General features: G+C 42.7%; 1 protein-coding gene across 3 annotated transcripts in view; it reads left to right on the top strand.

The window, feature by feature from the left end:
- The window catches only part of LOC115800809 (nectin-4-like), a 32,646-nt gene extending 10,239 nt beyond the window's left edge, over positions 1 to 22,407 (top strand). Inside the window, exons 2-8 of one of the 3 annotated variants that reach the window (XM_030758343.1) lie at positions 14,541 to 14,882; positions 15,010 to 15,312; positions 16,447 to 16,540; positions 18,389 to 18,543; positions 19,342 to 19,438; positions 20,828 to 20,905; positions 21,044 to 22,407. In XM_030758343.1, the coding sequence (XP_030614203.1) occupies positions 14,541 to 14,882; positions 15,010 to 15,312; positions 16,447 to 16,540; positions 18,389 to 18,543; positions 19,342 to 19,438; positions 20,828 to 20,861 (1,025 nt within the window). In that variant the 3' untranslated portion in view covers positions 20,862 to 20,905; positions 21,044 to 22,407. Of the gene's footprint in view, positions 1 to 14,540; positions 14,883 to 15,009; positions 15,313 to 16,446; positions 16,541 to 18,388; positions 18,544 to 19,341; positions 19,439 to 20,827 lie in introns of all 3 variants that reach the window. The other 2 variants (XM_030758342.1, XM_030758341.1) reach the window with 2 other exon arrangements.
- The last annotated feature ends 2,143 nt before the right edge of the window (positions 22,408 to 24,550 follow it).

The following is a 24,550-nucleotide window of genomic DNA, read 5'->3' as shown; positions in this document are numbered from 1 at the left end:
ATGTCTAAAGTGCAAATAAAATTTGGAGACAGACAGTGACGAGGATCCGAGTGGGGCCACCTCAGCGGCCCATCTCATCAACCTCTGAGTAACATGCCTGCCCCAAAGGTCCTATGTGTATCAGGGTGTAAGTGTGTATGTGTTGTGAGTTATAATGACTAAAGTGCAATTAAAACGGAGAGGCAAGTGGTGGTGCAGCTCTCCACGTGGCCTCTCCATCCTACATCTGTGAGTGATGTGTATTCTGTGTGTGTGTGTGTGTGTGTGTGTGTTTGTGTATGGGGAGGGGGAGGGGGGGGGGCATATGACCAGGAAAAATCCTGGAAGAAGAGAGCCAGCTGTCCGCTGGCTCAATAGGCACCCCGACCTCCCACACCCCAGCACAGGGCAGGGGGAGGTGAGCCCCGGGCCGCGGTGACAGCATCCCGGAGCACTGCAGCACCCCAGGTTGGCGCCCTTGCCCCCACCGCAGAGGGCGACCCGCTCCTCCTAGATGCCCATTCACTCAACAATAGACACAAACAGGCGACAGGACATACTGGCCTGGGCATGGAAATGCAGTGCCCAGTCCCCCCCAACCACCCCACCGCGGCCCCATCCCCCACCCCACCCCCCTGCAATGCAGGCACCCCAGGGCCCCAAAAGCGTAGACCGGACATCCCGACGTCAGGCCAACCCACCCCACCCGGCGGCGCGGCCGGGACAGCAGAGGCCCCCCCCGCGCCAGGGGGGGCCCACCGGGAGCCGGCGCGGCCCCAGTGCCGGGGCCCCAGACCCCAGCCCCCAAGCCATACAGGGAAGACCAGCCAACCGACCGAGGGCCGGCACCACCCCCCCAAGCACCCCGCCCACACCCCAGGACCGAAGGCAGCACCATCCAAGCCCCCACCACCATCAACCAGGACAGGCACACAGACATCACCAGAAGGTCGCCCCAGGGCCCCAGCCCCAGGAGGCTACCAGCTACCCAGGCCCCCGGAGTCCCCCTCCACCCCCCCACAAAGCACATCAGGAGCAGAGCCCGCAGCCCATCACCCCCACTAAGTAATGGAGCTGAGCAGTGGGAACCAAAGAGAGTCACATTCCTCCAATTTGTTTTTAGAAGAAGCAGACATTCTCTCTAAACTAACATGATCTACTAATAAATTTCTGTACTGAGTAATACATAGTTTATTTTTTGTCTTCCAGTTCATGAGGATCATCTTCTTAGCGATGCACAAGGCAGTAAGAACTATGTGTGATATATTTAACTCCATAATTAATTCACTGACATCACCTAAGATGCATAGTCTGGGGGAAGTTGGGATATGACAGCTAAACCATGTGGATAGATCTTCACAAATCCTCTGCCAAAATCTCTGAACTGGTACACAAGACCACAGAGCGTGTAGATGATTATCCTCTGAATTGCTTGTACAGTGGGTGCATATGTTTGAGTGTGTAAGGCCCATTTGGAACATCCTTTGTCCAGTGTAGTATGTTCTATGGAGAATCTTATATTGTACAAGTTGTATTTGGGGTCTTTTAGTCATTTTGAAGATATTTAAACATATTTCTGTCCATAAATTTTGATCCAGGTTGACAGAAAGATCACGCTCCCATTTTGTAATTGGGAGGGAAACTGAATCATCAGTTTTTATTAATAATTTATATAATTTTGATAACAATTTTGGGGTACAGAGGTTAAGAAATTCTGTTACCCAAGTAGGCATTTCTAGATTCAATTGATTAAGGTTAAATCTTCCCTGTAGGACGGACTTAACTTGTTGATATTCCAGAAATCTACCGTTGCCAATTCTATATTTTGATATAAGTTCTTGGAACGTGATAAAATTTCCATCTTGGATAATATGTTCTAAGTTATTTATACCCTTATCACGCCATAACGGAAAATTCAGCATTTTCTTTTTCTGACAAATATCTGGATTGTTCCAAATGGGTGTTAGTTTACAGGGGATGAGTGAAGACTTAGTTATTTTTAAAAATTCCCACCAGGCTGTCAGAGAGGTATTTATACTAAGGACTTTATAGCAGTTATGATGTTTAATACTGGAACTAATGAAAGGTAAATCTGAGATTTTTATTTTTCCACAAAACGCCTGTTCTAGATCCAGCCATGGGTTGTCTAATGAATTGGATTTGATCCACTTTGAAATATACTGCAATCTACTGCTTAAGAAATAGTAATAAAAGTTTGGTAATTCTAGACCTCCACTGTGTTTTGGCTTTTGTAAAGTTTTTAAGCTTATTCTTGATGGTTTGTTTTTCCATAAAAATTTTGAGATGTTTGAATCTAGTGACTTAAACCAAGGAAGAGTAGGTTTATTAGGGATCAATGAAAATAGATAATTAATTTTTGGTAAAACCATCATTTTAATGGCAGCAACTCTCCCCATGAGTGATATAGGTAAACTGTTCCAACGTGTGAGATCATCCTCTATTGTTTTTAATAAGGGGATATGATTTAATCGTACCAAGTCTGAGAGCCTGGCGGAAAAATTTATGCCTAAATATCTAATATTTCCTGACTTTAGTGGGGTCCTAGAGGTTCTCTGGAAATTACAATTCAGAGGCAAAACTGTTGATTTACTCCAATTGATAGAGTAATCAGATATAGATGAGAACTTATCTATCAGTGTGATAGTCTTCAAAAGAGAGCCTTGTGAATTCCCAAGGAAAAGTAATACATCATCAGCATAAAGGCTAAGTTTATGGTCCATATTTTGACGGAGAAGAGGTCCTTCCGGTACCGGATGGTCACCAGTGCTAATAGCTGCGCTTGCTAGCAGTATGTCCGGGAGCTGACGTAGATAAAGAAATAACAGCTGATTCTCAGCACAGCGAGCACAACACACAAACACGCAGAGAGCAGTGGAGGCGTGGAAAAACATGTCAGCGATGATCCACTCAGTGTCAAAGGGAATCCGTCGCAGCGACGGAGAACTTCATAGAATCTGAGGGTTTTTTCTAACTCCCGATCCACTCCATTCCAGTAGGTGGCGGTAATGCAGCTCTAAGCTGGTTTGTTCAACCGCAGACCCACAAGAAGAAGAAGACGACCGAAAACTGCAATGCAGCTAATGTGAGTCGGATCGGATTGCATTTTTTATTTCTTTCCGATATCCGATCCAGTAATTTAGGCCAGTATCGGACCCGATACCGATACTGAATATCGGATCGGCGCATCCCTAGTATAAACAAAGTAAATAAGGTGAATGAAAAGAAACAGTCTATTGTGGGACATGGGACACATGTACCTCACTGAGAGTGTTGCTACAGTTCCTCTGGCCAAGTCAGCATCAACATCAGACATTGATGCCAAACTGATTAATTTTGGGGATTCACCTGTCCCAGAAGAATGGAAGAGACGATTAAGAGAAAAACTGTCTCAGCGATCAAATGTCTTCTCCAAGGCTGAATGGGATGTTGGGCTAGCCAGAGATGTGGAGCACACAATTCGCCTCTCTGATGATAGACCCTTTCGGCAGCGTTCCCGCCACCTGGCTCCTGCAGACATTGAGGATGTCAGAAAGCACCTCCAACAGCTCCTGTGTGCAGGCATCATTAAGGAGTCTCGTAGCCCCTATGCGTCACCAATTGTGATCGTTAGGAAGAAAAATAGGACTATAAGGATGTGCATTGACTACCAGCTACTGAATAGCCAGACAGTTCCTGATCAATACACTACACCTTGTATTGATGAAGTACTGGACTCCCTGTCTGGAAGCCAGTGGTTCACTGTTCTCGACTTGCGGAGCGGCTATTACCAAATAGCCATGGCTGAGGAGGACAAAGAAAAAACTGCATTCATTTGTCCTCTGGGCTTTTTCCAGTTCAAAAGAATGCCTCAGGGAATAACTGGAGCCCCAGCAACTTTCCAAAGGTTAACGGAAAAGACTGTTGGTGACATGAACTTGCTGCAAGAACTGGTTTACCTCGATGACCTAATTGTCTTTGGAAGGTCCTTGGAAGAGCACGAGGAAAGGCTCCTCAAAGTTCTAGACCGACTTGCAGAGGCTGGACTGAAACTCTCTCTTGAAAAGTGTCAGTTCTGCCAGCCAAAAGTAAAGTTTCTTGGCCACATCGTATCAGCAGATGGTGTTTCACCAGACCCACAGAAAATCGAGGCAAACATTGGCTGGCCTCAGCCAACAAACCTGAAAACATTGAAATCCTTTTTGGGTTTCTGCGGATACTATCGCAGGTTCATAGCCAACTATGCTGCCATTGTCAGACCGTTGACTGAGCTTACAAAAGGTTATGCCCCCACTCAGAAAAGTAAGAGGCAAAACAGAGACCCTACTAAGACTTATCTGAGTGAGTCAGAACTTTTTGGTGAAAGATGGGATCAATCCTGCATAGATGCATTCCATCAGATCATCTACTGCTTGACTCATGCCCCTGTGTTAGCTTTTGCTAACCCTGAAAAGCCGTACATCCTGCATGTGGATGCAAGCTTGAAGGGGATTGGGGCTGTCCTTTATCAGGAATACCCAGAAGGATTGAGACCAGTTGCGTTTGCCAGCAGAAAGCTGAGCCAATCTGAGAAACGATACCCAGTACATCAGCTGGAGTTCCTGTCACTTAAGTGGGCTGTGGTGGACAAGTTCCACGATTATCTTTATGGGGTTCGATTCACGGTGCGCACCGATAACAATCCCTTGACGTATGTGCTCAACACAGCCAAGCTTAATGCAGTAGGGCATCGATGGCTTGCTACCCTCTCCACATACGACTTTGACATCCATTACCGACTTGGAAGACATAATATAGATGCTGACCTCCTTTCCAGAAACTTTCCAAACAGTGATAACACAGAATGGGAGATCATTCCGCAGGCAGATGTAAAGTCAGTCTGTCAACAGATTGGTGTCTCTGAGTCCTTAGATGACCCCCCAAGGTATATTGATCAGTTAGGAGCTTCTCCTGCTTGTGTGCCAGACATCTACTCTTTCCCGACATACATGGGACTGAAGTCTTTAGAGTGTCTGAGAAAACCACAGCTGGTCAGTGCCCAAAAAGAGGATGCGGTGATTGAAGCAGCTTTGCAAGCAGTTCAAAGTCAACAATGGCCTGAGGCTACAGAGAATAATCCAGAGCTCTCCCAGCTGAAACAAAACAAGGATAAGCTGGTAATAAAGGATGGACTGCTTTATCGAGTAAGTAGGCAACCTTCAGGTGAAGAACTCACTCAGCTTGTTCTACCTGTGGAGTTCCTTAAGAGTGTGTTGACATCATTGCACGATGATTTGGGACACCTTGGAATTGAGAGGCCCACTGATCTCCTGAGGAGAAGGTTCTTTTGGCCCAAAATGTCAAGAGATGTGGAGCAGCATGTAAAGACTTGTGGAGAGCGCATTACCCGTAAGTCACCTCCACAGAGAGCAGCTCCATTACATCAGATCCTGAGCAGTGGCCCTATGGATCTAGTATGTATTGATTTCCTTTCATTGGAACCTGATAGTAAAGGCATGAGCAGTGTATTAGTGATCACTGATCATTTCACTCGCTATGCACGAGCTTTCCCTACAAAGAACCAGAAGGCTCAGACTGTAGCAAAGATACTGGTTGACAAGTATTTTGTACATTATGGTCTGCCTTCCAGAATCCATCCAGATCAGGGCAGAGATTTCGAGAGTCACCTGATTCGAGACCTGCTGAAGATGCTCGGAGTGCGGAAGTCCCGAACTACTCCGTATCACCCTCAAGGAGACCCTCAACCGGAAAGGTTCAACCAGACCTTGCTTTCCATGCTTGCTACTCTGAGTGATGAGAAAAAAACAACAGTGGAGTCAACATGTTGGATTTCTGGTGCATGCATACAACAGTACTAAATGCGACGCAACAGGGTATTCCCCGTATTATCTGATGTTTGGCAGGGAAGCCCGGCTCCCAGTGGACTTGTGTTTTGGTACTGGTGAGGATGGAAAAGGAGAGAGCCATTCACGCTATGTGGCAAAGTTGAAGGAAGACCTTCAGAGAACATATCAGCTTGCCACTGAAACTGCCAACAAGAGTCACCATAAGAACAAGAGAATGTACGACAAAAGAGTTGGCTTTCAGTCTCTCAAAGTAGGTGACAGAGTGTTACTCAAGAACTTGGGGCTTAAAGGAAAGCATAAGTTGCAAGTCCGGTGGAGTCCTGTCCCCTACACTGTAGTGGAAAAACTGCCCAATCTTCCAGTTTATAGAGTCAAACCTGAAGATGGCTGTGGAGGCGTGAAAACTATTCATCGTAACCACATCCTGCCTATTGGACAACTTGCGAGGTTGCCAAAGACTAATAGGGATTGCAATCCACCCACCAGACCAAACACCAGAACTTCATCTACCCAGTGATAGACCCAAAACTTACCTGAGATGAGAGATCACTTTCTCAATTAGATGAAGGTCCAGAGCTGGATCATTCTGAGCAAGAGCGTTGGACTGATCAAAACCAGCAATCTCAGGATTCTGTTCCTGATTCTGGAACTGATCTTGAGGAAGAAGATTTGGAAGGGGATGGATCTCACCATGCTAGAGCCCCAAGACAGGTGAGAGAGATAGATTGCAGACATGATGAGAAAACTGAGATTCGCCCCAAGAGAACAGTGAAGCCAGTTGTTAGGCTAACATATGACAAACCAGGTACTGCCAAAGATGAACCAATCACCATCATACATAGCGGTGTTGTCAAAAAGATTGGGCAAAGCTAAAAAAAAACAAACAGGATGCTTGCTCACACCCCCTTATGTGTTTTATCTGTTGAGATGTTTGAAGCCTGATGAGGACATCAGATGTTTAGAAGGGGGAGGGTGTAGCCCGGTTAAAAAATGGGAAACTGTCATAAATAAGCTGTTCATAATAAATATGTGATATTTGGTTAAAAACAGTTAAAATATATTTTGTTGTGTTAAGTTCATGGCTGAAATATTAAGAATGTTAAAAACCATTTGTTTTAATTATTGTATCTTTCTTTTGGTTTTAAAAACTGTATTTCTTTGAAAGAACTGTTTTTTCCGAGTGGAAGTGAACGAGACACAGGTGCAATGGTGGAGTGAGCACGAGAGGAGCTACGGCAGAGAAGTGGATTCCCGCAGAGATCGGAGGAAAAAGTTTATGGCTACAGACATTTTGGATTGTCGGTTAGACAAGTAAGAGACTGTGGGCCATCGTGAAAATGGCAAATGTCGACCTGAAGTTTGCTGTGTGGAAGTTTGCTGCTCGTTGGTGAAGTGAGTAGCTAATGACTGAGCGATCGGACTGTAAGCGGCTAGTAGCTAACCCAGCTTCAGGACAGCTGCCCTGTCTGGACATTTTGTGGGCCTGGAAAAGAGACAGCATCCAAGCAACAATTAGGTGCCGTTTTCACTGGAAACGGTGTCGTCTTGATGCGTTTCAGCCTTTCGTTTACACGATGGCGTTTCAGAAACAATCCGCGTTTACACGATGACATGTGAAACGATGAAAATGATGTAGTTCCCATGCCAGGCCACAAGTTGACGTTGGTTTTCTCTATGCAAAGTTTGTTTATGCAAGACGCGCATGCGTGGAGTGACACAGTAGGTAGTTGTTCATTACTTACAAAACGGCCAATGTGAGAGGTTTTGTGTGGACTGACTGAGGTTGGATCGCTGCTGCACACAACGCTGAATTACAAAACGGTAAAAACACAAGAAAAGCATAAGAAGCACTCGTGAATCCGCGAGTACTGTTTATCAATTTGCGCGTGCGCGAAAAACTGTGGCCGTCGCAACCATAGTGCGCATGTGCGAGTCGAGCGTTTTCAAATCACCCCGGTTTCAAGTGTTTACACGAGAACGCAAGCCGGTGCGTTTCTGAAACGCTCCACTCTGGACCCCGTTTCCGAAACACATCGTTTTCACGCTGTTGTCGTGTAAACAGAAGGGCGAAACGCATCAAAACGACACCGTTGTCATGTAAACGCAAGGCCGAAACGCATCAAAATGACGCCGTTTCAAAATGAAAACGGTCTCGTGTAAATGGCACCTTAGAGTGGCCCGGGGATGCCCGTGGTTCCTGTAGTGGAGGTGAAGTCCTTCTTGTTCTGCAGTGATTCCTGAGAGCTTCTGTTCTGCTCCGGAGATGAGGCCTGCTGGCTAGCTTCTTCCTGCGGGACACGTGTCTTACAAAAGGGTACCACCATTTTATTTTGTTGCTCCAGGAGGAGTGAAACGACCATTGAGTTTTAGGTCACTACGATCTCCAGCCACGACTCAGGCCTGCAACATTTATTTTCTTTTATATTGTTTTGCCGGATTAGTTGTAAAATGATAAGGATGATCTGAAATTTAAGTTGAATAACAGAAAGGACTTTAATTTTGTATTTCTCTTTTATTTTCATTGAACTATTAGTAAATTGACCCTTTCAATTTCAAATACCGTTGTGTTTATTGTGTTTATAGTAAAGCTCATTCTCTTTAAGGTTTCAAGGTGGTAGTAGTAAATGTACATTCTCTGTTGCTAATCCTATTGTGTGTTAGTGTATGTTAGTTTCTGGGGGTAATTTGAGTTGAATAATCATTAATTGTTAACAGTTACAGTAGATAGAGAAAAGAACCTAGGGCCCCATCTACATCGTTATTTACTTACATGGTAGACGGGCTACACAGGGATAACAGAGGACCGAGTCTCGAGTCCTGATGTCCGTAAGTTGTGGTTGCAGTACTTCCAGCATATTAGCTAGCACTACACAAGAGGAGCGAAAATTAAGGGAGTAACGTGTGGCAGGTAATTTTAAGTGCAGCATTTCTAAATGCTCAACAGATATCAGCAAACACACAAAAAGTGTCTGCAGTTGGTCACACAGTGTGTCTGCTAGCTAAAAGAAGAGCTGCTGTATTTCTAGAGAGAACAGAATGAGAGAGAAGTTCACTCAGAGATGGAGAAAGATGTAAGAAAGAGGAGAGGAGAGGAAGAAGAGAGGTTAGATTTAAAGGTAAGGACTGCAAAACAAACTGAGGTATCCACAGTATTCCTGACTTCGCGCCACTACCCATAATTCATAGCGGAAACCGGTTGTTTACTTCCGTTTGCGCTGTTGTTCACGGTTGCGGGCTTACACGCTTGCCGTTCAGTTTAACATTTTAACACTGCAGTTCTTTTACCTGGCCTAAATGGTACCACATCGGAGGTGGAGACATTGCAAGGATGTTTTAAAAAGCAGCGAGGTAACAGTGCCTCACCCATCACTTGTGTAAATGACATTAAATTATGGCCTGAAGTCAGCTACATCCACATTATCAGTTACCTTGTTTTTTCCGAAGGTGTTGATGGCGGGGAAATCGCGTAATTATAAGAGCACCAGATTACCTTCAAAGCAATATAATCAATAAAGTAATGCTTAACAAACAAGGCAACGCTGTTTTCCTTAAAGCAGCTGTAGAGCCGAGCCAGCGCATCAGCCAAGCTAAGCATCCCTTAGCATGGGTCATGCTAAGGGAAAGTGGAGTGGTGGAGACAGCTGTTCCTGTATCGCGATTAGGGAAATTATGTAGTGATGCTGCAGCTATTCTGTGGAAGGTATATCAATTATCTGGATATCAGTGTTCAGATCACTGAAACAGAAACACTGGACTGGCCGAAGGCTGTGATCGGGGAGACACGCAGCTGTCATCTTGCTAACTGCTACGTGTCTACATGAAGGCACGCATTGTTTAAGCTTTGTGCAGGCTGTATGCTGTAGTGTCACACTATAAATAAAATAATGTAAAAAAAAAAAGAGGCTGTACATTAAAGGAAAACTTAAAACATAAGGAGAAAATACAGTAATAGGATGTGCAACTGAGTAGTATAATTTGGGGGAAAAAGCACAAGTTGAATCCGAGCTCATGTTCCAACTAATAAAGCCGCCTGTTACAGCACAAAGTAACTGAATTTTGTCATTAACTCTGGCTGTAACTTTGGGTAACCGGAAGTATAAAACCGAACAGCGGAAGTAGCAGTCTGTCATGGCAGCCTACGTGTGCTCTTCCAGAAACCCGTGGATATGCTAACTCTGTGTAATACAAAGACTTATAAAATCTGTATGCTGTCAGTGTAGGGGATGGAGGTCAGCTCAGATAGCTAAGAAATACTGGGTTACATCTTTTTGAATTCAGTTCATCCTCACAGAACAGTAAACCTCAGAGCAGCAGCAGCAGCAGGTCAGCTGATCACAGCCTGCACACCAACATCATTTACTGGAGCTCTCAATAGAAAGTTGTGATTCTTCTCCCCATGCAGAGCCACTACAGCTGATCTTAGGGTTCCTCCACCTTCTGAATCCCACTGTAACCCCTGAGTACTCTCCTGTTTGTGTTTACATGTGGAGGCACAGTCACCCTCTACTATGGAGGACACAGAAAATAGAGCTGTTTTTAAATTCCCTTTCACAGCTTGTGTCCTACATAACAGATTCAAGTTGAGTACATTTATTGGAGTTAAAATTTAGTTTGGAATAACATTTGTATTCTCCTGTATAATTTTATATGATTACAATAATGTATAATGACGTTCAGTTAGCTTTACATGAAAATAGCAGATAGAAACGTCCTCCAAAGAGTTACTTTTACTTTCTTACTTTGAGTACATTTCAAAACCTGTACTTTTTTACTTTACTTGAATAAAGAAGTTGAACTAGTACTTCAACTTTTACCAGAGTATTTTTCAACACAAGTACTTGTACTTCTACTTAAGTACAGAATGTCTGTACTTTTGCCACCTCTGCAAACCACAGAATTCAAAACAGGGAGTTGGCAGTGTTGGCAGTGTTGCCAGATTTTGCAATAGAAACAAGCAACCAGCTCTATGAAAACAAGCCAAAAATAAGCCCAACTGGCAACCCACAACACTGTGTAAAAAGCACTATAGCTCATTTATTTGTTTTGTCTCATTGGGTGTTGAAGCTGTGAAACCCATGTTTCTTAGCCTCAGAAGAGAAGGGTGGGTGCACAGTTTTGTTTTTTTTTGTTTTTTGTGCATTTGTGCTTCTCGGTATTAGCATGTTGAAATAAATCAGCGTGGTGAGCACATATTTCACACTTGCAGAATGCCTTTAATACGTCTCCCATCAGGACCGCAGCTACTTTCTGACCCCCACCCCGCCCACACACACACACACTCACCAAAAAAATAAGATTTCACTCATTCATGAACTTATAAAATCCAAGACTTATTTTACAGGCTTTTATTTTCCATCACTCACACACACAAAAAAGTGTGTGTGTGTGTGTGTGTGTGTGTGTGTGTGTGTGTGTGTGTGTGTGTGTGTATGGGGGGGGCAGGAGGAGGGGAGGTGAAGGGGCACAGGGGCGTCTAATCAGCACCGTGCCTCTGTTACTGATCATATCATATGCACAGCTGTTAAATACAGAAAATGCCAACTAGAGAAATAATTTCGCCACATCATTTTGGCACCCCCCTCTTGTGAGGCGACCCTATGCATTGCATATAGTGCATACCCCCTTTTTGCAGCAGTCTCCCATCTGAGCTCAAATCCATTTTTTAAGTGTGCTCTCTTTCTCCCACTCTTTATTATATTTTTTCTTTATTTTCCCCACTTACTGGAGCTCATTCTTATCCTTTCTCCTCACTGTGGGCTGTTATGAGTGTTTGTTTGGGTGTGCGCCTGGTCAACTTCTGTGGGAACGATAAACAGGAAACGGGAGCTTGCAAGGGACAAACTACCTACCACTCGTCTTTTGCTTTCTTATGGGGCGCCGGGAGATAATCAAGGCATTTCACTCAGAAAGAAAATCAAGCCCAATAAGCAAGTTCACGTTCACAAACAAGCCCAAAAAACCTGAACCTGCGACTCAAGAGATTTGCAAGCCACTTTAGAAAAACGCAAGCCCAAAGTCGCTTATCATAAGCAGACTTGGCAACACTGGGCGCTGGCCTTTGCTGAGAAGGCAAGGAAGCTCAACCCCTTGAGTTGTTAGAATTTTTTAGACTCTTCCAGTGATGTGAAAATTCAAACCATGGCAAAGATGTGTTTGCTAAGTCAGTAGCTGGAGCATAAAATCTAATCCAGCTAGTCCATTTTTTTTTCAGCAGTGTAGCCGTGACTCTTGCCTGCCTGTAATCAGGTTACTTACCTCTACACAGTGGTAGATTTTTAAGGTATCTGTACTTTACTTGAGTATTTATTTTTCTGACAACTTTTTACTTTTACTCACTACATTTTTACACAAGTATCTGTACTTTCTACTTCTTACATTTTCAAAACAAGCTCGTTACTTTAGGTTTAATGCGTTTGAGAAACGTTTCCATTTCCGGTCAGTGCGGGAGCCGGCTTTTGATTGTGAGCATCTTTTTCTTGGAAGTTGCAACTACAGGGCGGGAACAGACACCCCACATGGTAGAGGGAGAGGCTCCTGCAACGCTCGCTCAGAGACCAGAAAGAGCTAGAGGAAGTTGCACTTTACATAGAGGCTGCACGCTGGAACAGTGAGGAAAATAAATGACAGAAAACGTAGAGGACAAAAAAGTGTCTGCAAGTGTGTCCGCTAGCTAAAAGAACAGCTGCTCTATTTTAAGGGAGAGCAAAGAATGAGCAATAACTTAACTCAGATGGAGAAAGATGTAAGAAAGAGGTAGAAACGTCCTCCAAGGAGCTACTTTTACTTTCTTACTACGAGTAGATTTCAGAGTCTGTACTCTTTTACTTTTACTTGAGTACAGAAGTTGAACCAGTACTTCAACTTTTACCAGAGTAGTTTTTAACACAAGTACTTGTACTTCTACTTAAGTACAGAATGTCAGTACTTTGGCCACCACTGCCTCTACATGAAGAAAGTACTTTATGGCATGTTTTATGACGACTGTGCCAAACCTCGTGAAATAAGATGATAAACAAACTTGCTGGGTAAAATCTGTGGTGTTCCTGTTTAGCTTCATTAAAGCCGTGTTTCCATACGGAACGACTCAGTGCGGGTCCACTCGACTCAACACAACTCGCCACGGTCGTGTTGTGTTTCCATTGCAAATGAGGGCCACCACAGTGTGGGTGGAGTCGATATAGCAGCGCCGGCAGTAGTCTCATGACATAACTTAAAAAAACAATTGATGAGATAGAGCAGGGATCAGGTGTGTTGGATCAGGGGCACATCTAAAACCTGCAGGACACCGGCTCTCGAGGCCTGGATGTGAGGATCCCTGAGACAGAGGCAAGCTAACAGCTAATGACAGTTTAATATCATCATCATGCATAAGCCCCCTGTACAATATTTTAATGGATGATGGTTATTATTGTTAAGTATAACCCTATATCCCCGAACATGTCATAATCGGGTCACAGTGTACTGCAAAAGTGCAGCCGTTAGCAGACTTACGGCAACAATTACCATAATGAAACCCTATGTTAGTTGTGAAGTGCAGTTTCTCAGCTTTCAGAAACCGTTTGAATTTTTCCGATAGGACAAACGGTCGCATAATTACTGTAATTCAAAGTTCCTTTGATCAGCCGCCTCCGGCTCGGTGTTTACCAGCTGTCCACGGCTATTGGAAAAATGATTTCTGTGATAGTATAACCATTGTTGTATAACAATTATGCTTATATTACATGTATCTGTATTGCTCATTTAAGTTGACTGCGTACGTGGGGGGATTTTTTGTCTATAACCTTATGACCTTTTGTACAGAATGTGTTTCTTAGCAATGAGAAGTGTAAGACAGAGGTGCGAAGATTCATGTCTGTAACCTTCCTTTGACCCATCTGAGTTTCATATCTATATGGTAGTACAGAGAAGGTAGATAGAAGTGAGAGGTTATGCTAATGTCATTATTTAATTATCGCTATAGTAAGGTGCAAAATCAACTTTCCATCTGACTCCACTGACCTTTAGAACATTGAAAGCGGAACATTGAAAGATGTCAGTGTTTCTGTTATTTCCTTTATTTATGTGCCTTCCTATTTCCTGTTCGTGTGCTCAAGTGTGTGTGTATAAGAATGACTGAGAGCAGAGGACAAACTGATGTACATGCTCCTGTAATTGTCTTGCAAGAGAATTAAATGATCTTTACTGGAGATTTGATCGTGTGGCCTCTGGTTTTGGTAATTTTCTGAATTTATCCAACAACAGCTAGTAGGAGCAGGTAAATGGTGCTTCAGGGTTAAAATATGCATGCTGGGTGAGCGTTTCAGATGGCTCTCTTGTTGCAAAACTACCGCTGCAAACTGTCGGTCTGGGCATTGTGCTTCTATTTTCTTGCTGTCAGTTTTAAAAATGGCATGCTTGATTCTGGTGAAGGAGTCGCTCTCATGACTCCGCTAGTGATGACACTCCCTGGCCAATCAGTGGCATGCTCTTCTTCCACGTCACATTTTCGGATCACCTCGGTTCGCTTGGAGCTCAGGGTGAGTGAGTACAAAGAAAGTACCTGCAACCTTGCACCAGATACTAATAGAAATGCTTTCAAATCGCGGCGAGTCGAGTCGCACTGAGTAGTTCCGTATGGAAACGCAGCTTAAGATGCACTTCATCACACAAATTTAGTACATCAGGTAAGTTTCTCCTGTTTCAGTTCCTGTCATTAATACCATTTCATGCTCTTTTCAGCCTTCCAGGTGATTGGTGGAAGTGCGACAGTGGTACAAGGAGGTACCGCTATCTTACCGTGCCACATCATTGATACCAATGATGACTTGACACAGATTACCTGGCAGAGGAGGACTAGAGGAAAACCTCAAAATGACAATTTTCTCACTATCCAGCCCAGAAATGGACCATTGTTTGTCAATGGAGGTGATGATCGATTTAAATATGTTGGGAGTTTTAATGACAAAAATGGAACGCTCCAGTTATCCAATGTTGCCCTGAAGGATGAAGGCATCTACACGTGCATCTTCACTTTGTTCCCCAGTGGAAATCAGAAGACTGAGATTCCTCTAATCTTGCTCGGTATAAAAAAAAATATAAATATATATATGTATGTATGTAAAATATGCTGAGTGTTTGTATGTGAAACAAAGTTAGCTTTACCATACTACTTGTATTTTTACTTTTTTGTGTGTTGTAACTCTCCCAGTGCCTCCTTCCACAAGCGTGAAGGACAGTCTTCCCACTTCGGGTACAGAAGAGGTTTTATTTGCTACCTGCACGGCTGCTGGCTCGAGGCCTCCTGCAGAGGTGAGGTGGCTCACTGGTACTTTGGCAGAAAAAGTGAGGACAACGACAAAGTCCACCCACTACGACAATGGTACGACCACCACAGTCAGCTCTCTGTTTGGTGTACCTACGAGAGAGCTTAACGGTCACCTGGTCGAGTGTGTCATCAGCGGTGACTCCCTGTCTACAGAAGTAATCCTGCCCTTCACCATACAGGTCTACTGTGGGTATCAGCTGCTTGTGTAGTTTATGATTTGTCTTTTTTTGTGTCACTGTTGATTTAAGAATTTTAACTTTTTATTAAATATTAAAAAGGTACACAGACAAACACACCCTGTAGCTTGAGCCACAAGGTGTTGCTCCTGAACTCAGCAAAAACATCTTGAGGGAGTCAAATTATTCTTTACTGGTTGTTCAGTACAGTATGTCTGTGTAGGTTCTCAGTCATCCAGCTCATAGTAGTCTCTGGAGCTTGAAAAAAAGGACTTAATTTTTTTTTTCTTGAAGATGTTTCACCTCTCATCCGAAAGGCTTTTTTAATTCTCACGCGAAAAGGTGGAGAGACCCAGGTATTTAAACCCCAATGGGCGTAGTCCCCTGGAGGTGGTTGTAACTCGCTATTGTTCATGTGTATAATCACATGCTCCAGCGTGTGAAAGGAGGCATGGGTCATTGCAATCAGTGGTTTCGGGTAAAACCAATTTGGGACTTCGCCCCATTGTATCAAGTGATCTATTGAGATCATCTGAACAAAGGTATGATTGAGATTGAGGCGCCTGTGGAGGAAGCTCAGGACAGCATTGTAAGAGAGGAAAGTTGGTGACATAATCCCACCTCCTGTGTTCAATGATGGTTGTTCACAGTGGACATAGATGGTTGTTCAGTATTATCCATTATTCAGCTGCCTCAGTTGAGCTTTGTTTGCAGCAAGAGTGCTGCTTAGTCACATGGTACATTTGTGGCATCCTGTTTCTAGTGAAATTCCCACAGAGGCGGAAACAAAATATTTTTTTAGTGTCTGCAAGTGAGCCAGTGAAAACCGAGAATGCATGCCATGAAAGTATGATGACCTTCTGCCAGTTACTGTAATGTATCACCCTGATCTTTTTTTTTTTTTTCCTGTCCTGAGAAACGGCATCTTGCTTGTGAAAGGGAGCCAAGTGAGTGTAAATATTGAGTTGCTATTAAATAAAGCATGCAGCATGCAAAGCATTGTTTTCCCAAATGACTTTGAAACTAAAGGAAAAGTAACCAAAATTTATGGCTTTGAGAGTAAAACATATGAAAAATGTTATTTTGATATCATTAGTGTTTCCTCACTTCAGGATTAACACAGTTCTCTCTCTATTTTTTGCAGTCTCTCCCACAGAAGTGAACATTACAGCAATTTCAGACGACTCTTTTGAATGTATGACAGACGCCAACCCAAACGCAAAATTTACCTGGAACAGGTAAAGTTTGAATCACAATTTCAGATGAAACATTTCAATGCTCAGTGCTTTTTTTTCTGTTTTAAGCACACTGTGCTGAAAGAGTTGGGCCTTTGGGAAGATCAAAATGAAGTGTTTCAAAACACATGCCTCACCATGGCTCACATTGTGAGGCATCTGCACACAATGTGATCCAAGCTTGTCAGCTAAGACAGTCCAACAATCATTTTGCATTTGTCTTTTGTGATGCTTTTCCAGGCTTTCACTGCAGGGTCTTTCATTTTTTTTTTTGTTTTGCTTTATTTTGTTTTATTTGTGTGTGTGTGTGTGTGTGTGTGTGTGTGTGTGTGTGTGTGTGTGTGTGTGTGTGTGTGTGTGCGTGCGTGTGTGTGTGTGTGCGTGTGTGTGTGTGTGTGTGTGTGTGGGCAGTCGGGGTGGGGGGGGGTGTTACTGCCTTCAGTCTCCGCATTAACAGGTAAAATGCTCTATAGGGTTTAAGTCTGGAGATTGACTAGGCCACTCTAAAACCTTCCACTTCCTGCCCCTGATGAACTCCTTTGTAGTTTTGGCAGTGATGAAGGATCTCCCAATCAGTTTGGTTCCATCTTTCTTTAAATTGGCAAAATGTTTCTGTAGACTTCATTGTACAGTTGCCATCATGCATGACAACATCAATGAAAATAATGAATGGAATTAGGATTTGAATGGAAGGAATGTCTGTTCTGGCTAAAAATGACTTGGTGTCAATTATTCATCTTTTCTCTAACTGCAGTCCCCTATAGATATTTATTTATTAATCCCATCTAGCTAGATTTGGCTCATGTTATAGGAGCCTTCATGTCAAAATGTGTATGTTACTAGACAGCCTGGTGTGCCATAATAGTGGTTTTACATTAATTTCTATGGGGTCAAAATGGTAAGTGCTCATCTTTTTTTTTCCTTCATATCACACACACCCCAAAATTCACTGTTTTATGAAGAAGCCAATTTTATGAAAAATCATGAAAGATGAGATGTTTTTTTTATTTACATGATTTTTAAAAAGCAGAGGGGTCAAAATTACTCCCATGGCCAGTGTTGCCAAGTCTGCTTATTATAAGCGACTTTGGGCTTGCTTTTTTCTAAAGTGGCTTGCAAATCTCGTGAGTCGTGGGTTGCAGTTTTTTGGGCTTGTTTTTGAACGTGAAGTTGCTTATTTGGACTTGATTTTCTTTCCGAGTGAAACGCCTTGATTATCTCCCGGGGCCCCATAAGAAAGCAAAAGACGAGTGGTAGGTAGTTTGTCCCTTCCAAGTCCCTGTTTCCCGTTTATCGCTCCCACACAAGTTTACCGGGCGCACACCCAAACAAACACTCAGAAAGTAGCTGCGGTCCTGATGGGAGACGTATTCTGCAAGTGTGAAATATGTGCTCACCTTGCTGATTTAATTCAACATGCTAGTACCGAGAAGCACAAATGCACAAAAAAAAAAAAAAAACTGTGCACCCACCCTTCTCTTCTGAGACTAATAAACATGGGTTTCACTGCTCCAAAACCCAATGAGACAAAACAAAGAAATGAGCTATACTGCTGTTTAAAAGTACCTCAGTTTTACAGTGTTGTGGGTTGCCAGTTGGGCTTATTTTGGGCTTGTTTTCATAGAGCTGGTTGCTTGTTTCTATCGCAGAATCTGGCAACACTGCCCGTGGCTGTTCCAGTGTTCACCAGGAATTTGGGTTAAATTTAAAGACTACAACAGCATTCTTGTGAACAATGAAAATGATTAACACAAAGAGCTAATAATTGAAATTAATTTGAATTTTGGCACAACTCACATATTTCTGCCCTCTCTGTACGTTTCACATTGAGCCTCGTTCATGTTTTTCCAGATCTGGACGATCTCTGCCGCAGTCTGCTGTCAAAGTTGAGGGTGCAAAGCTTCAACTGCTGAGTCTGAACTCTGATCTAAATGGCCTCTATCAGTGTGAAGCATCTAACACATATGGAAGAAAACACAGTCAGCTCTATGTGCATGTGGCATCAGGTGAGGTCAGCTTGGATTTAGCTGTGCAGTTTGCTAATATATTTGAATCTGTTTCTGTTTTTTTTGGTTTTGATTTTTGGATTGGAGTTTTGGTGGATTCTGGTATTATTCTGCTTCCATCTAAGGCTATAAATAGAAACTTGAGCATTTAAACTTAGAGTAAAATCATGGGCCCTTCCTATGGAGGTATTTTAAGTTATAGTTCCTTCATAAGCAAATAGCTTAAAAAAGTGGTTGGTTTGCCCTAAAGCCAAATAAATTGATGCTCTACCCAGTGCAACACATGATATTATTCAAGTCAACCTGTTCAGCCAAGCTCAGAGCACGTCTTGGCGTGTGATAGATTCCATTCATAGTCATATCAAATTTGTCAAATCACTTTTGTTGCTCGGAACTTGTTAGTACAAGAAAGTTTTTGAGTGTGTTGGGTACAAACTGGAAGCAATGTCGTGATCAGATGCCACAAAAAGTGAATGACAAGAAACTACGAGCAAAATAACCACTGGTGACAGGAAGTGGCTGGACCAGAGATAAATGTTTCTCAATTTCCAGGTGAGCAACTGAAACAGCTTCCAGTGAGAATGAAAAGTACTGAAATATGAAATATGACCTGGTAGCTAATAGATTAGAGAGTTAAGTTAGGCTGGAATCTCATCAAGTGAACAGCTCTCAGCTTCAAAAGTTATATCTGATGAGCGAATCATTTCCTGTCTGGACACAGCTTTAATACAATGAAAGTGAGAAAGAACGATATATCATCTCATTCTCATGATAGTCTTCATTCTTGTGTTCCTGTAGGATCATGCTCTAATGCCTGGGCCTTATTTGGTGTTTTGCTTTTCCTGAATGTTGGGGCTGCAGCGTGGTACTTCTATAAATCTGGACACTTTCCAAGGTACTTAGGACAATAACACTTTACACACTTAATATGTAGCATAATATGCAGTACTCCTGATATTAAAGCATATACACGTAATGTACTAATAGGTCTGGAAGTTTTGGTAAGTAGAAATAAACAATCTAATACAGCTGAAATATCGACTTGAGTTTAATTCAAGATATCTAAAAATATTTCTTCTTTTCTATACACAGCATTTACTCAGTTGTCAAATGAAATTTTGAGGGGCTCAAATATAATCGGACAATTTCTTTGAAAGCTGTTGCAGAAGGATTCGGCCATATTTGTGTCTCAAAAATAAATTCACCATAGAGCCAATGGAAACATTAAGAGTGGTCAAATCGATAGCTTTGGTGCATTCTGTGCAGAGCAATGTGCACTAGCTATCTTGGTAAAAACAGAAAGGCCAGATTAAACAATCTACAGAACAACAACAACAAAAAGACTGGAACAGCATTCTTTGTACACATGGAACTGTTTTCAACCTGTACAAAAATATCCATCCATCCATCCATTCGCTTCCGCACATCCTGTTAAGGGTCGCGGGGGGGCTGGAGCCTATCCCAGCTGTCATAGGGCGAGAGGCAGGGTACACCCTGAACAGGTCGCCAGCCTGTTGCAGGGCCAACACAGAGGGACAGACGACCTTTCACACTCAGATTCATGCTCTCATTCACACCTATGGGCAATTTAGATTAGCCAATTAACCTAACCCCAGTAGGGCAGCACGGTGGCGTAGTGGTTAGCACTGCTGCCTCACAGTTAGAATACCATCTGGAAGGCCTCGGTTCGATTCCACCTTGGCCCAGGCCTCTCCCTCTCTCTGTGTGGAGTTTGCATGTTCTCCCCGTGCTTGCGTGGGTTTCCTCCGGGTACTCCGGTTTCCTCCCACATTCCAAAGACATGCACTTACTGGGGTTACGTTATTTTCCAAAAATAATGGAAACATTATTTTTGTACATTCGGAACAGCTGATAATCTGAAATGTACAACATCCCCTTTAAAACACAGTGAATTTGATCTCATGTAAGTGATAACTGGTGTTTATTAATGATTTGGCAGTACTTGTATGAGGTAGTGGAATATTCTGCTCTGGCTGACTCAGCTGCCTGATGTCACCCCTATTGAGCTGCATCTTACCTAAGAGCAGAAAGAGCCATGAACAAGAAATAACTGAAGTGCATCTCAATAGTGTCATTTCAAATCTACTGCGGTAGTGTACGGAGGCAAAACTGAAAAATTTTTTAAGACCTGAGCAGTTTAACAGTAAGCTTTCCTGTTTTGACTTAAGCTTAAATGTTGTTCTAAAATCTGTAGATAAACTGAAAGTCTTTGCATGTTCATCTGAAACTGTTTTGAACACATCCTCTGAATCGTCTGCCTCAGGAATCTCTTTGATAGCTGTGGAAGTGGAAGATGAACAACATTTGGACTGAAGGCTCCAGCATGTCATTCCAGAGTCAGGTGGTAAATGAACAGATTAAGTACAGGTGGAGGTACTTGGTGTCATTTATATAGCTGCCTCCATTTTATTTATCTTCTAGATTTATATGTGCACTGATATCTGTCCACTAAATCACACTAACACTAAATTTCTAACAGTTTGGTCAGAAGCATGCACATGAGTATCCCACTGGAGGTCACTTTGAAGTGCTCCTCCTCTTGTGTAACGGTACATCTTCTGGTATCTCCTCTCCTCCCTGAATTGGATAAGAGGAAGAAGATGGATGGATAAGATTTGCGTGTTCATCGAGCAGAGGCCTTTGAGGTTTGAGTACAGTATCGTAGCTGTTCCTGGGACTGCTCTCTTCTGGACAGAGACCTCTGATGTTGTGCCTGGAATCTCCTGGAGCCACTCTTCCAGTTCGGAAGGTTACAGTTCCTAACACTCCTGTTGCCACTGGAACCAGATGTTCCGTTTTAAATGATAATTAAAAGCTTGAAAACTGGATTTAACACTGATTATTTTTGTCTCTTCTGCCTCTGCTGCCTGTCTTTATTAAAGGTTTGTAACTTTGTACCTACAAATTAGAAAAGTAAATTGCTCTCTGCTCCTTTAATCTGCTCCTTTTTTCATACTTTTTGATGTTTTAACTGAACTTTGGTTATTTTTGCAGAGCAGTTAAAGCTGGTTCTGGAAGCTTTGTTCAATCCATACAAAAGCTAATTACACTGAAGTTTAAATGTAAAAGCTACTATGATGAAATTTCATTGACTGACAGTCTTTTCAGTCTTTTCAAACTTGAGTCTTTAGTTCTTAGTTTCTGTTCACGTCCATCTGAATTATTTAGTTCAGTCGCTTATGTTATTTTTTTTTCTCTCAGCTTTCTTCCATTTGTCATGTTTCTGTGTCATGTTTTAGTGTGTTAGGGATTCTTTATTTTGGGAGCTGTTTGACTTCTGTGCCTGTACTTCCCCTCCCCTCTTTTGTTACCCTTGATTAGCTGTTCCTGGATGGGCACATGTTTTCTCTTCCCTTGATTGCCTTCGGTGGGTCTTAGGATAAATTGTTGTACACACTTGTTTCCCCCATGTGTTTGTGTTGTCTGGGTTTAGTTCCTATTGTATTCTATTTAATCTTAGACTTTTTCAGCTAAAATAAAAAACTTGCTTTTTTATTTTGAAACTTGGTCTTAGCGCTCTGCACTTTGGGTCCTCACTCGTTGCACTCTAGATATGACAATGGGACAGAGTGTCTTTTTGGAGGGGTGGGGATGGGAGTGAGGGAGTATTTGTGTTTTGTTTTTGTTTTTTTAAATGAAAGTGGCGTTCTTGTGCTAAGTTTAAAATAAATTTGACCAATGTTCATCCTGACATATTGGCATCTTTGGAAACTTGATGATCACTCATAAAACCTTTTTTGTCTTGCACAAGGTCTAAATGCACAGTGTTATTTCCCTCGGGGGATCAATAAATTATCTACCTACCTGCACCCCACCCCCACCTCTCACCCTATGGCAGCTGAATGGATGCAAGGAAGTTTAATAGCCAGTAGATGGTGACAGTTTACTGTATGTGTTATGCCATATATGGTGGTAAATTTATATGTTTGTCAGCTCTAACTGGTTAAGTTTTATTTATTTATTTTTTTTTTACAATGTTCTCAGCATTGCAGACCTCCATCTCTCTGTTTGCTATGCTAGCATCCCAGTTTAATTTCCCTGTGATCTGGTCAGGAATGTTAGCAGGAAGTGCCGTACCCTAAGCAGTAAAAGCAAAGCAAAGTAAAAAGTGCTGAAAAAATTGTTCAAGGATTCAGTTGATACTGTTCAAGCAATGTGGAGGGAGGAGCAGCAGTAAAAACAAGCCAAAGTTCACCTGAATAATAATTATTCTTTATTGAGGTTGTAAAACTGTAGACAGTTACAGTAGACACTGTAATGCCATTCTTTTCAAAATGATAATGGGAATATGACACATCAACGACAGACTATAGAGCCTGTTTAAAAAGCAGCTCATTGAGACTGCCCTTCATTTCTCTTTGGGCCTGCTTACAGACCAGCACCATGTAATTTGATTGTCATTCAGCCAAGAGCAGCAGAACTGGCGGGTCTGCTACTGGTGCCTCATTCTCTTCACAGACAAGAGCAGATTCACACTGAGCACATGTGACGGGCGTGAAGGAATCTGGTGGTAGTGGGTCAGTGATGGTCTGGGTAGACATATCCTTGGAGGGTTACACAGACCTTCATGTGCTAGCCAGTGGCACCCTGATTTCTGCTAGGCACAGGGATGAAGTCACAAGTCACGCCCTTTGTCAGACTTTACACTGGTGCAGTGGGCACTGGGTTAGGCAATGGGCAGTCCCTAGAAGATGAAGGCATTGATCCTATTGGCTGGGCCTCACATTCCCCAGACCTCAGTCCAAATGAGAACCTCTGGAACGTTATTAATCTGACACCACAAAATAGCAACACATACTGTCCAGGAGCTCAATGATGCCCTGATCTGGGCCTGGAAGGAGATCCGCTGGACACCATTCACCGTCTTTCAGGAGCATGTGCACACATCATCTCAGTAGTGATGAGGACACTTGGAAAAAGCAAACCTAGAAAATAAAATCAGTCAAGAGGGAAATGGAGAAAGCAGTGGTCTGTGACAACCACCTGTAAACCCACTCTCTATTAGGGGGGTTGTATTTTTGCCTCTCCAGTACACCAGTTTTCATTTTCATTTTAACCAAAACAGGTGAAATTGATTCATAATGGTTTTACTCACCTTCTGTTATACACTGTCTGGTGTTCCCTTCAGTTTTATTTTTGAGCAGTGTATTTTCATCTGAAATCTTCTGTCGTTTTAACTGTTCATACAGTATAGAATCAGAATTCCTGCATCTTTAAGCCATCACTAAAATGAGTGCTCATTAAGGGATGTGAAATGAACAATAAATCTTTTTAGCTAAATCTAATGTCAGAATCCATTGTTGGTGACATTTTTTTTAGGGTTTCCATGTTCCTTTTGGCCGAAAATGCAAACCCAATTAAACCCAAAATATCCAAAAACTCACTGGGACGAGCAGGTTCTGGTGCAGGCTCTTTATTAGACATATTCGTTACACAGAACACAGACAAAAACAAAGATACAGACAGTAACATAGTTGAGACTAAGATACACACAGAGAGAAGAGAAGAGAGAAACACAGAGACAGAGAAAGATGCAGAAACAGGAAGAAAAAGAGGACAGGAAAGAGAAAAGCCAGAAGTCAGAAGAGAGCCCGAAACAAAGAGTAACTGCCCACTTGCCTTTGACCCCTCCTAATTTACATAAAGTCTCAACCCATGAAACTTGAATCCCAGCCAATTGTCTTTTGGCTATATTACACCTATTCTAAAGTCACATGCTTAACATCACAGGGGTACCTCTTGGTTTATGACAGTTCAGACAGATGTCACCATGATGAATCTTTTTATTCAAACAAGCTTTATCTCTCCCCTTCTTGCTACAAGAACAAAAGGGGGGGCCTCACCCCAGTGGCCCAAAGGCCATAAAGCGCTCAATACGTCGGTGTGTGTGTGTGTGTGTGTGTGTGTGTGGGGGGGGGGGGGGGGGGGGGGGGTTAGGGTTAGGGTAGGGGCACCTGGTACCTAAGACATGAAAATAATGATCACG

The sequence above is a fragment of the Archocentrus centrarchus genome, chromosome 21 (genome assembly GCF_007364275.1).
Source record: "Archocentrus centrarchus isolate MPI-CPG fArcCen1 chromosome 21, fArcCen1, whole genome shotgun sequence".
NCBI classification, from domain to species: Eukaryota; Metazoa; Chordata; class Actinopteri; order Cichliformes; family Cichlidae; genus Archocentrus; species Archocentrus centrarchus.
Note: the sequence above shows the minus strand (reverse complement) of the source record. Positions and strands in the feature narration are given on the sequence as shown.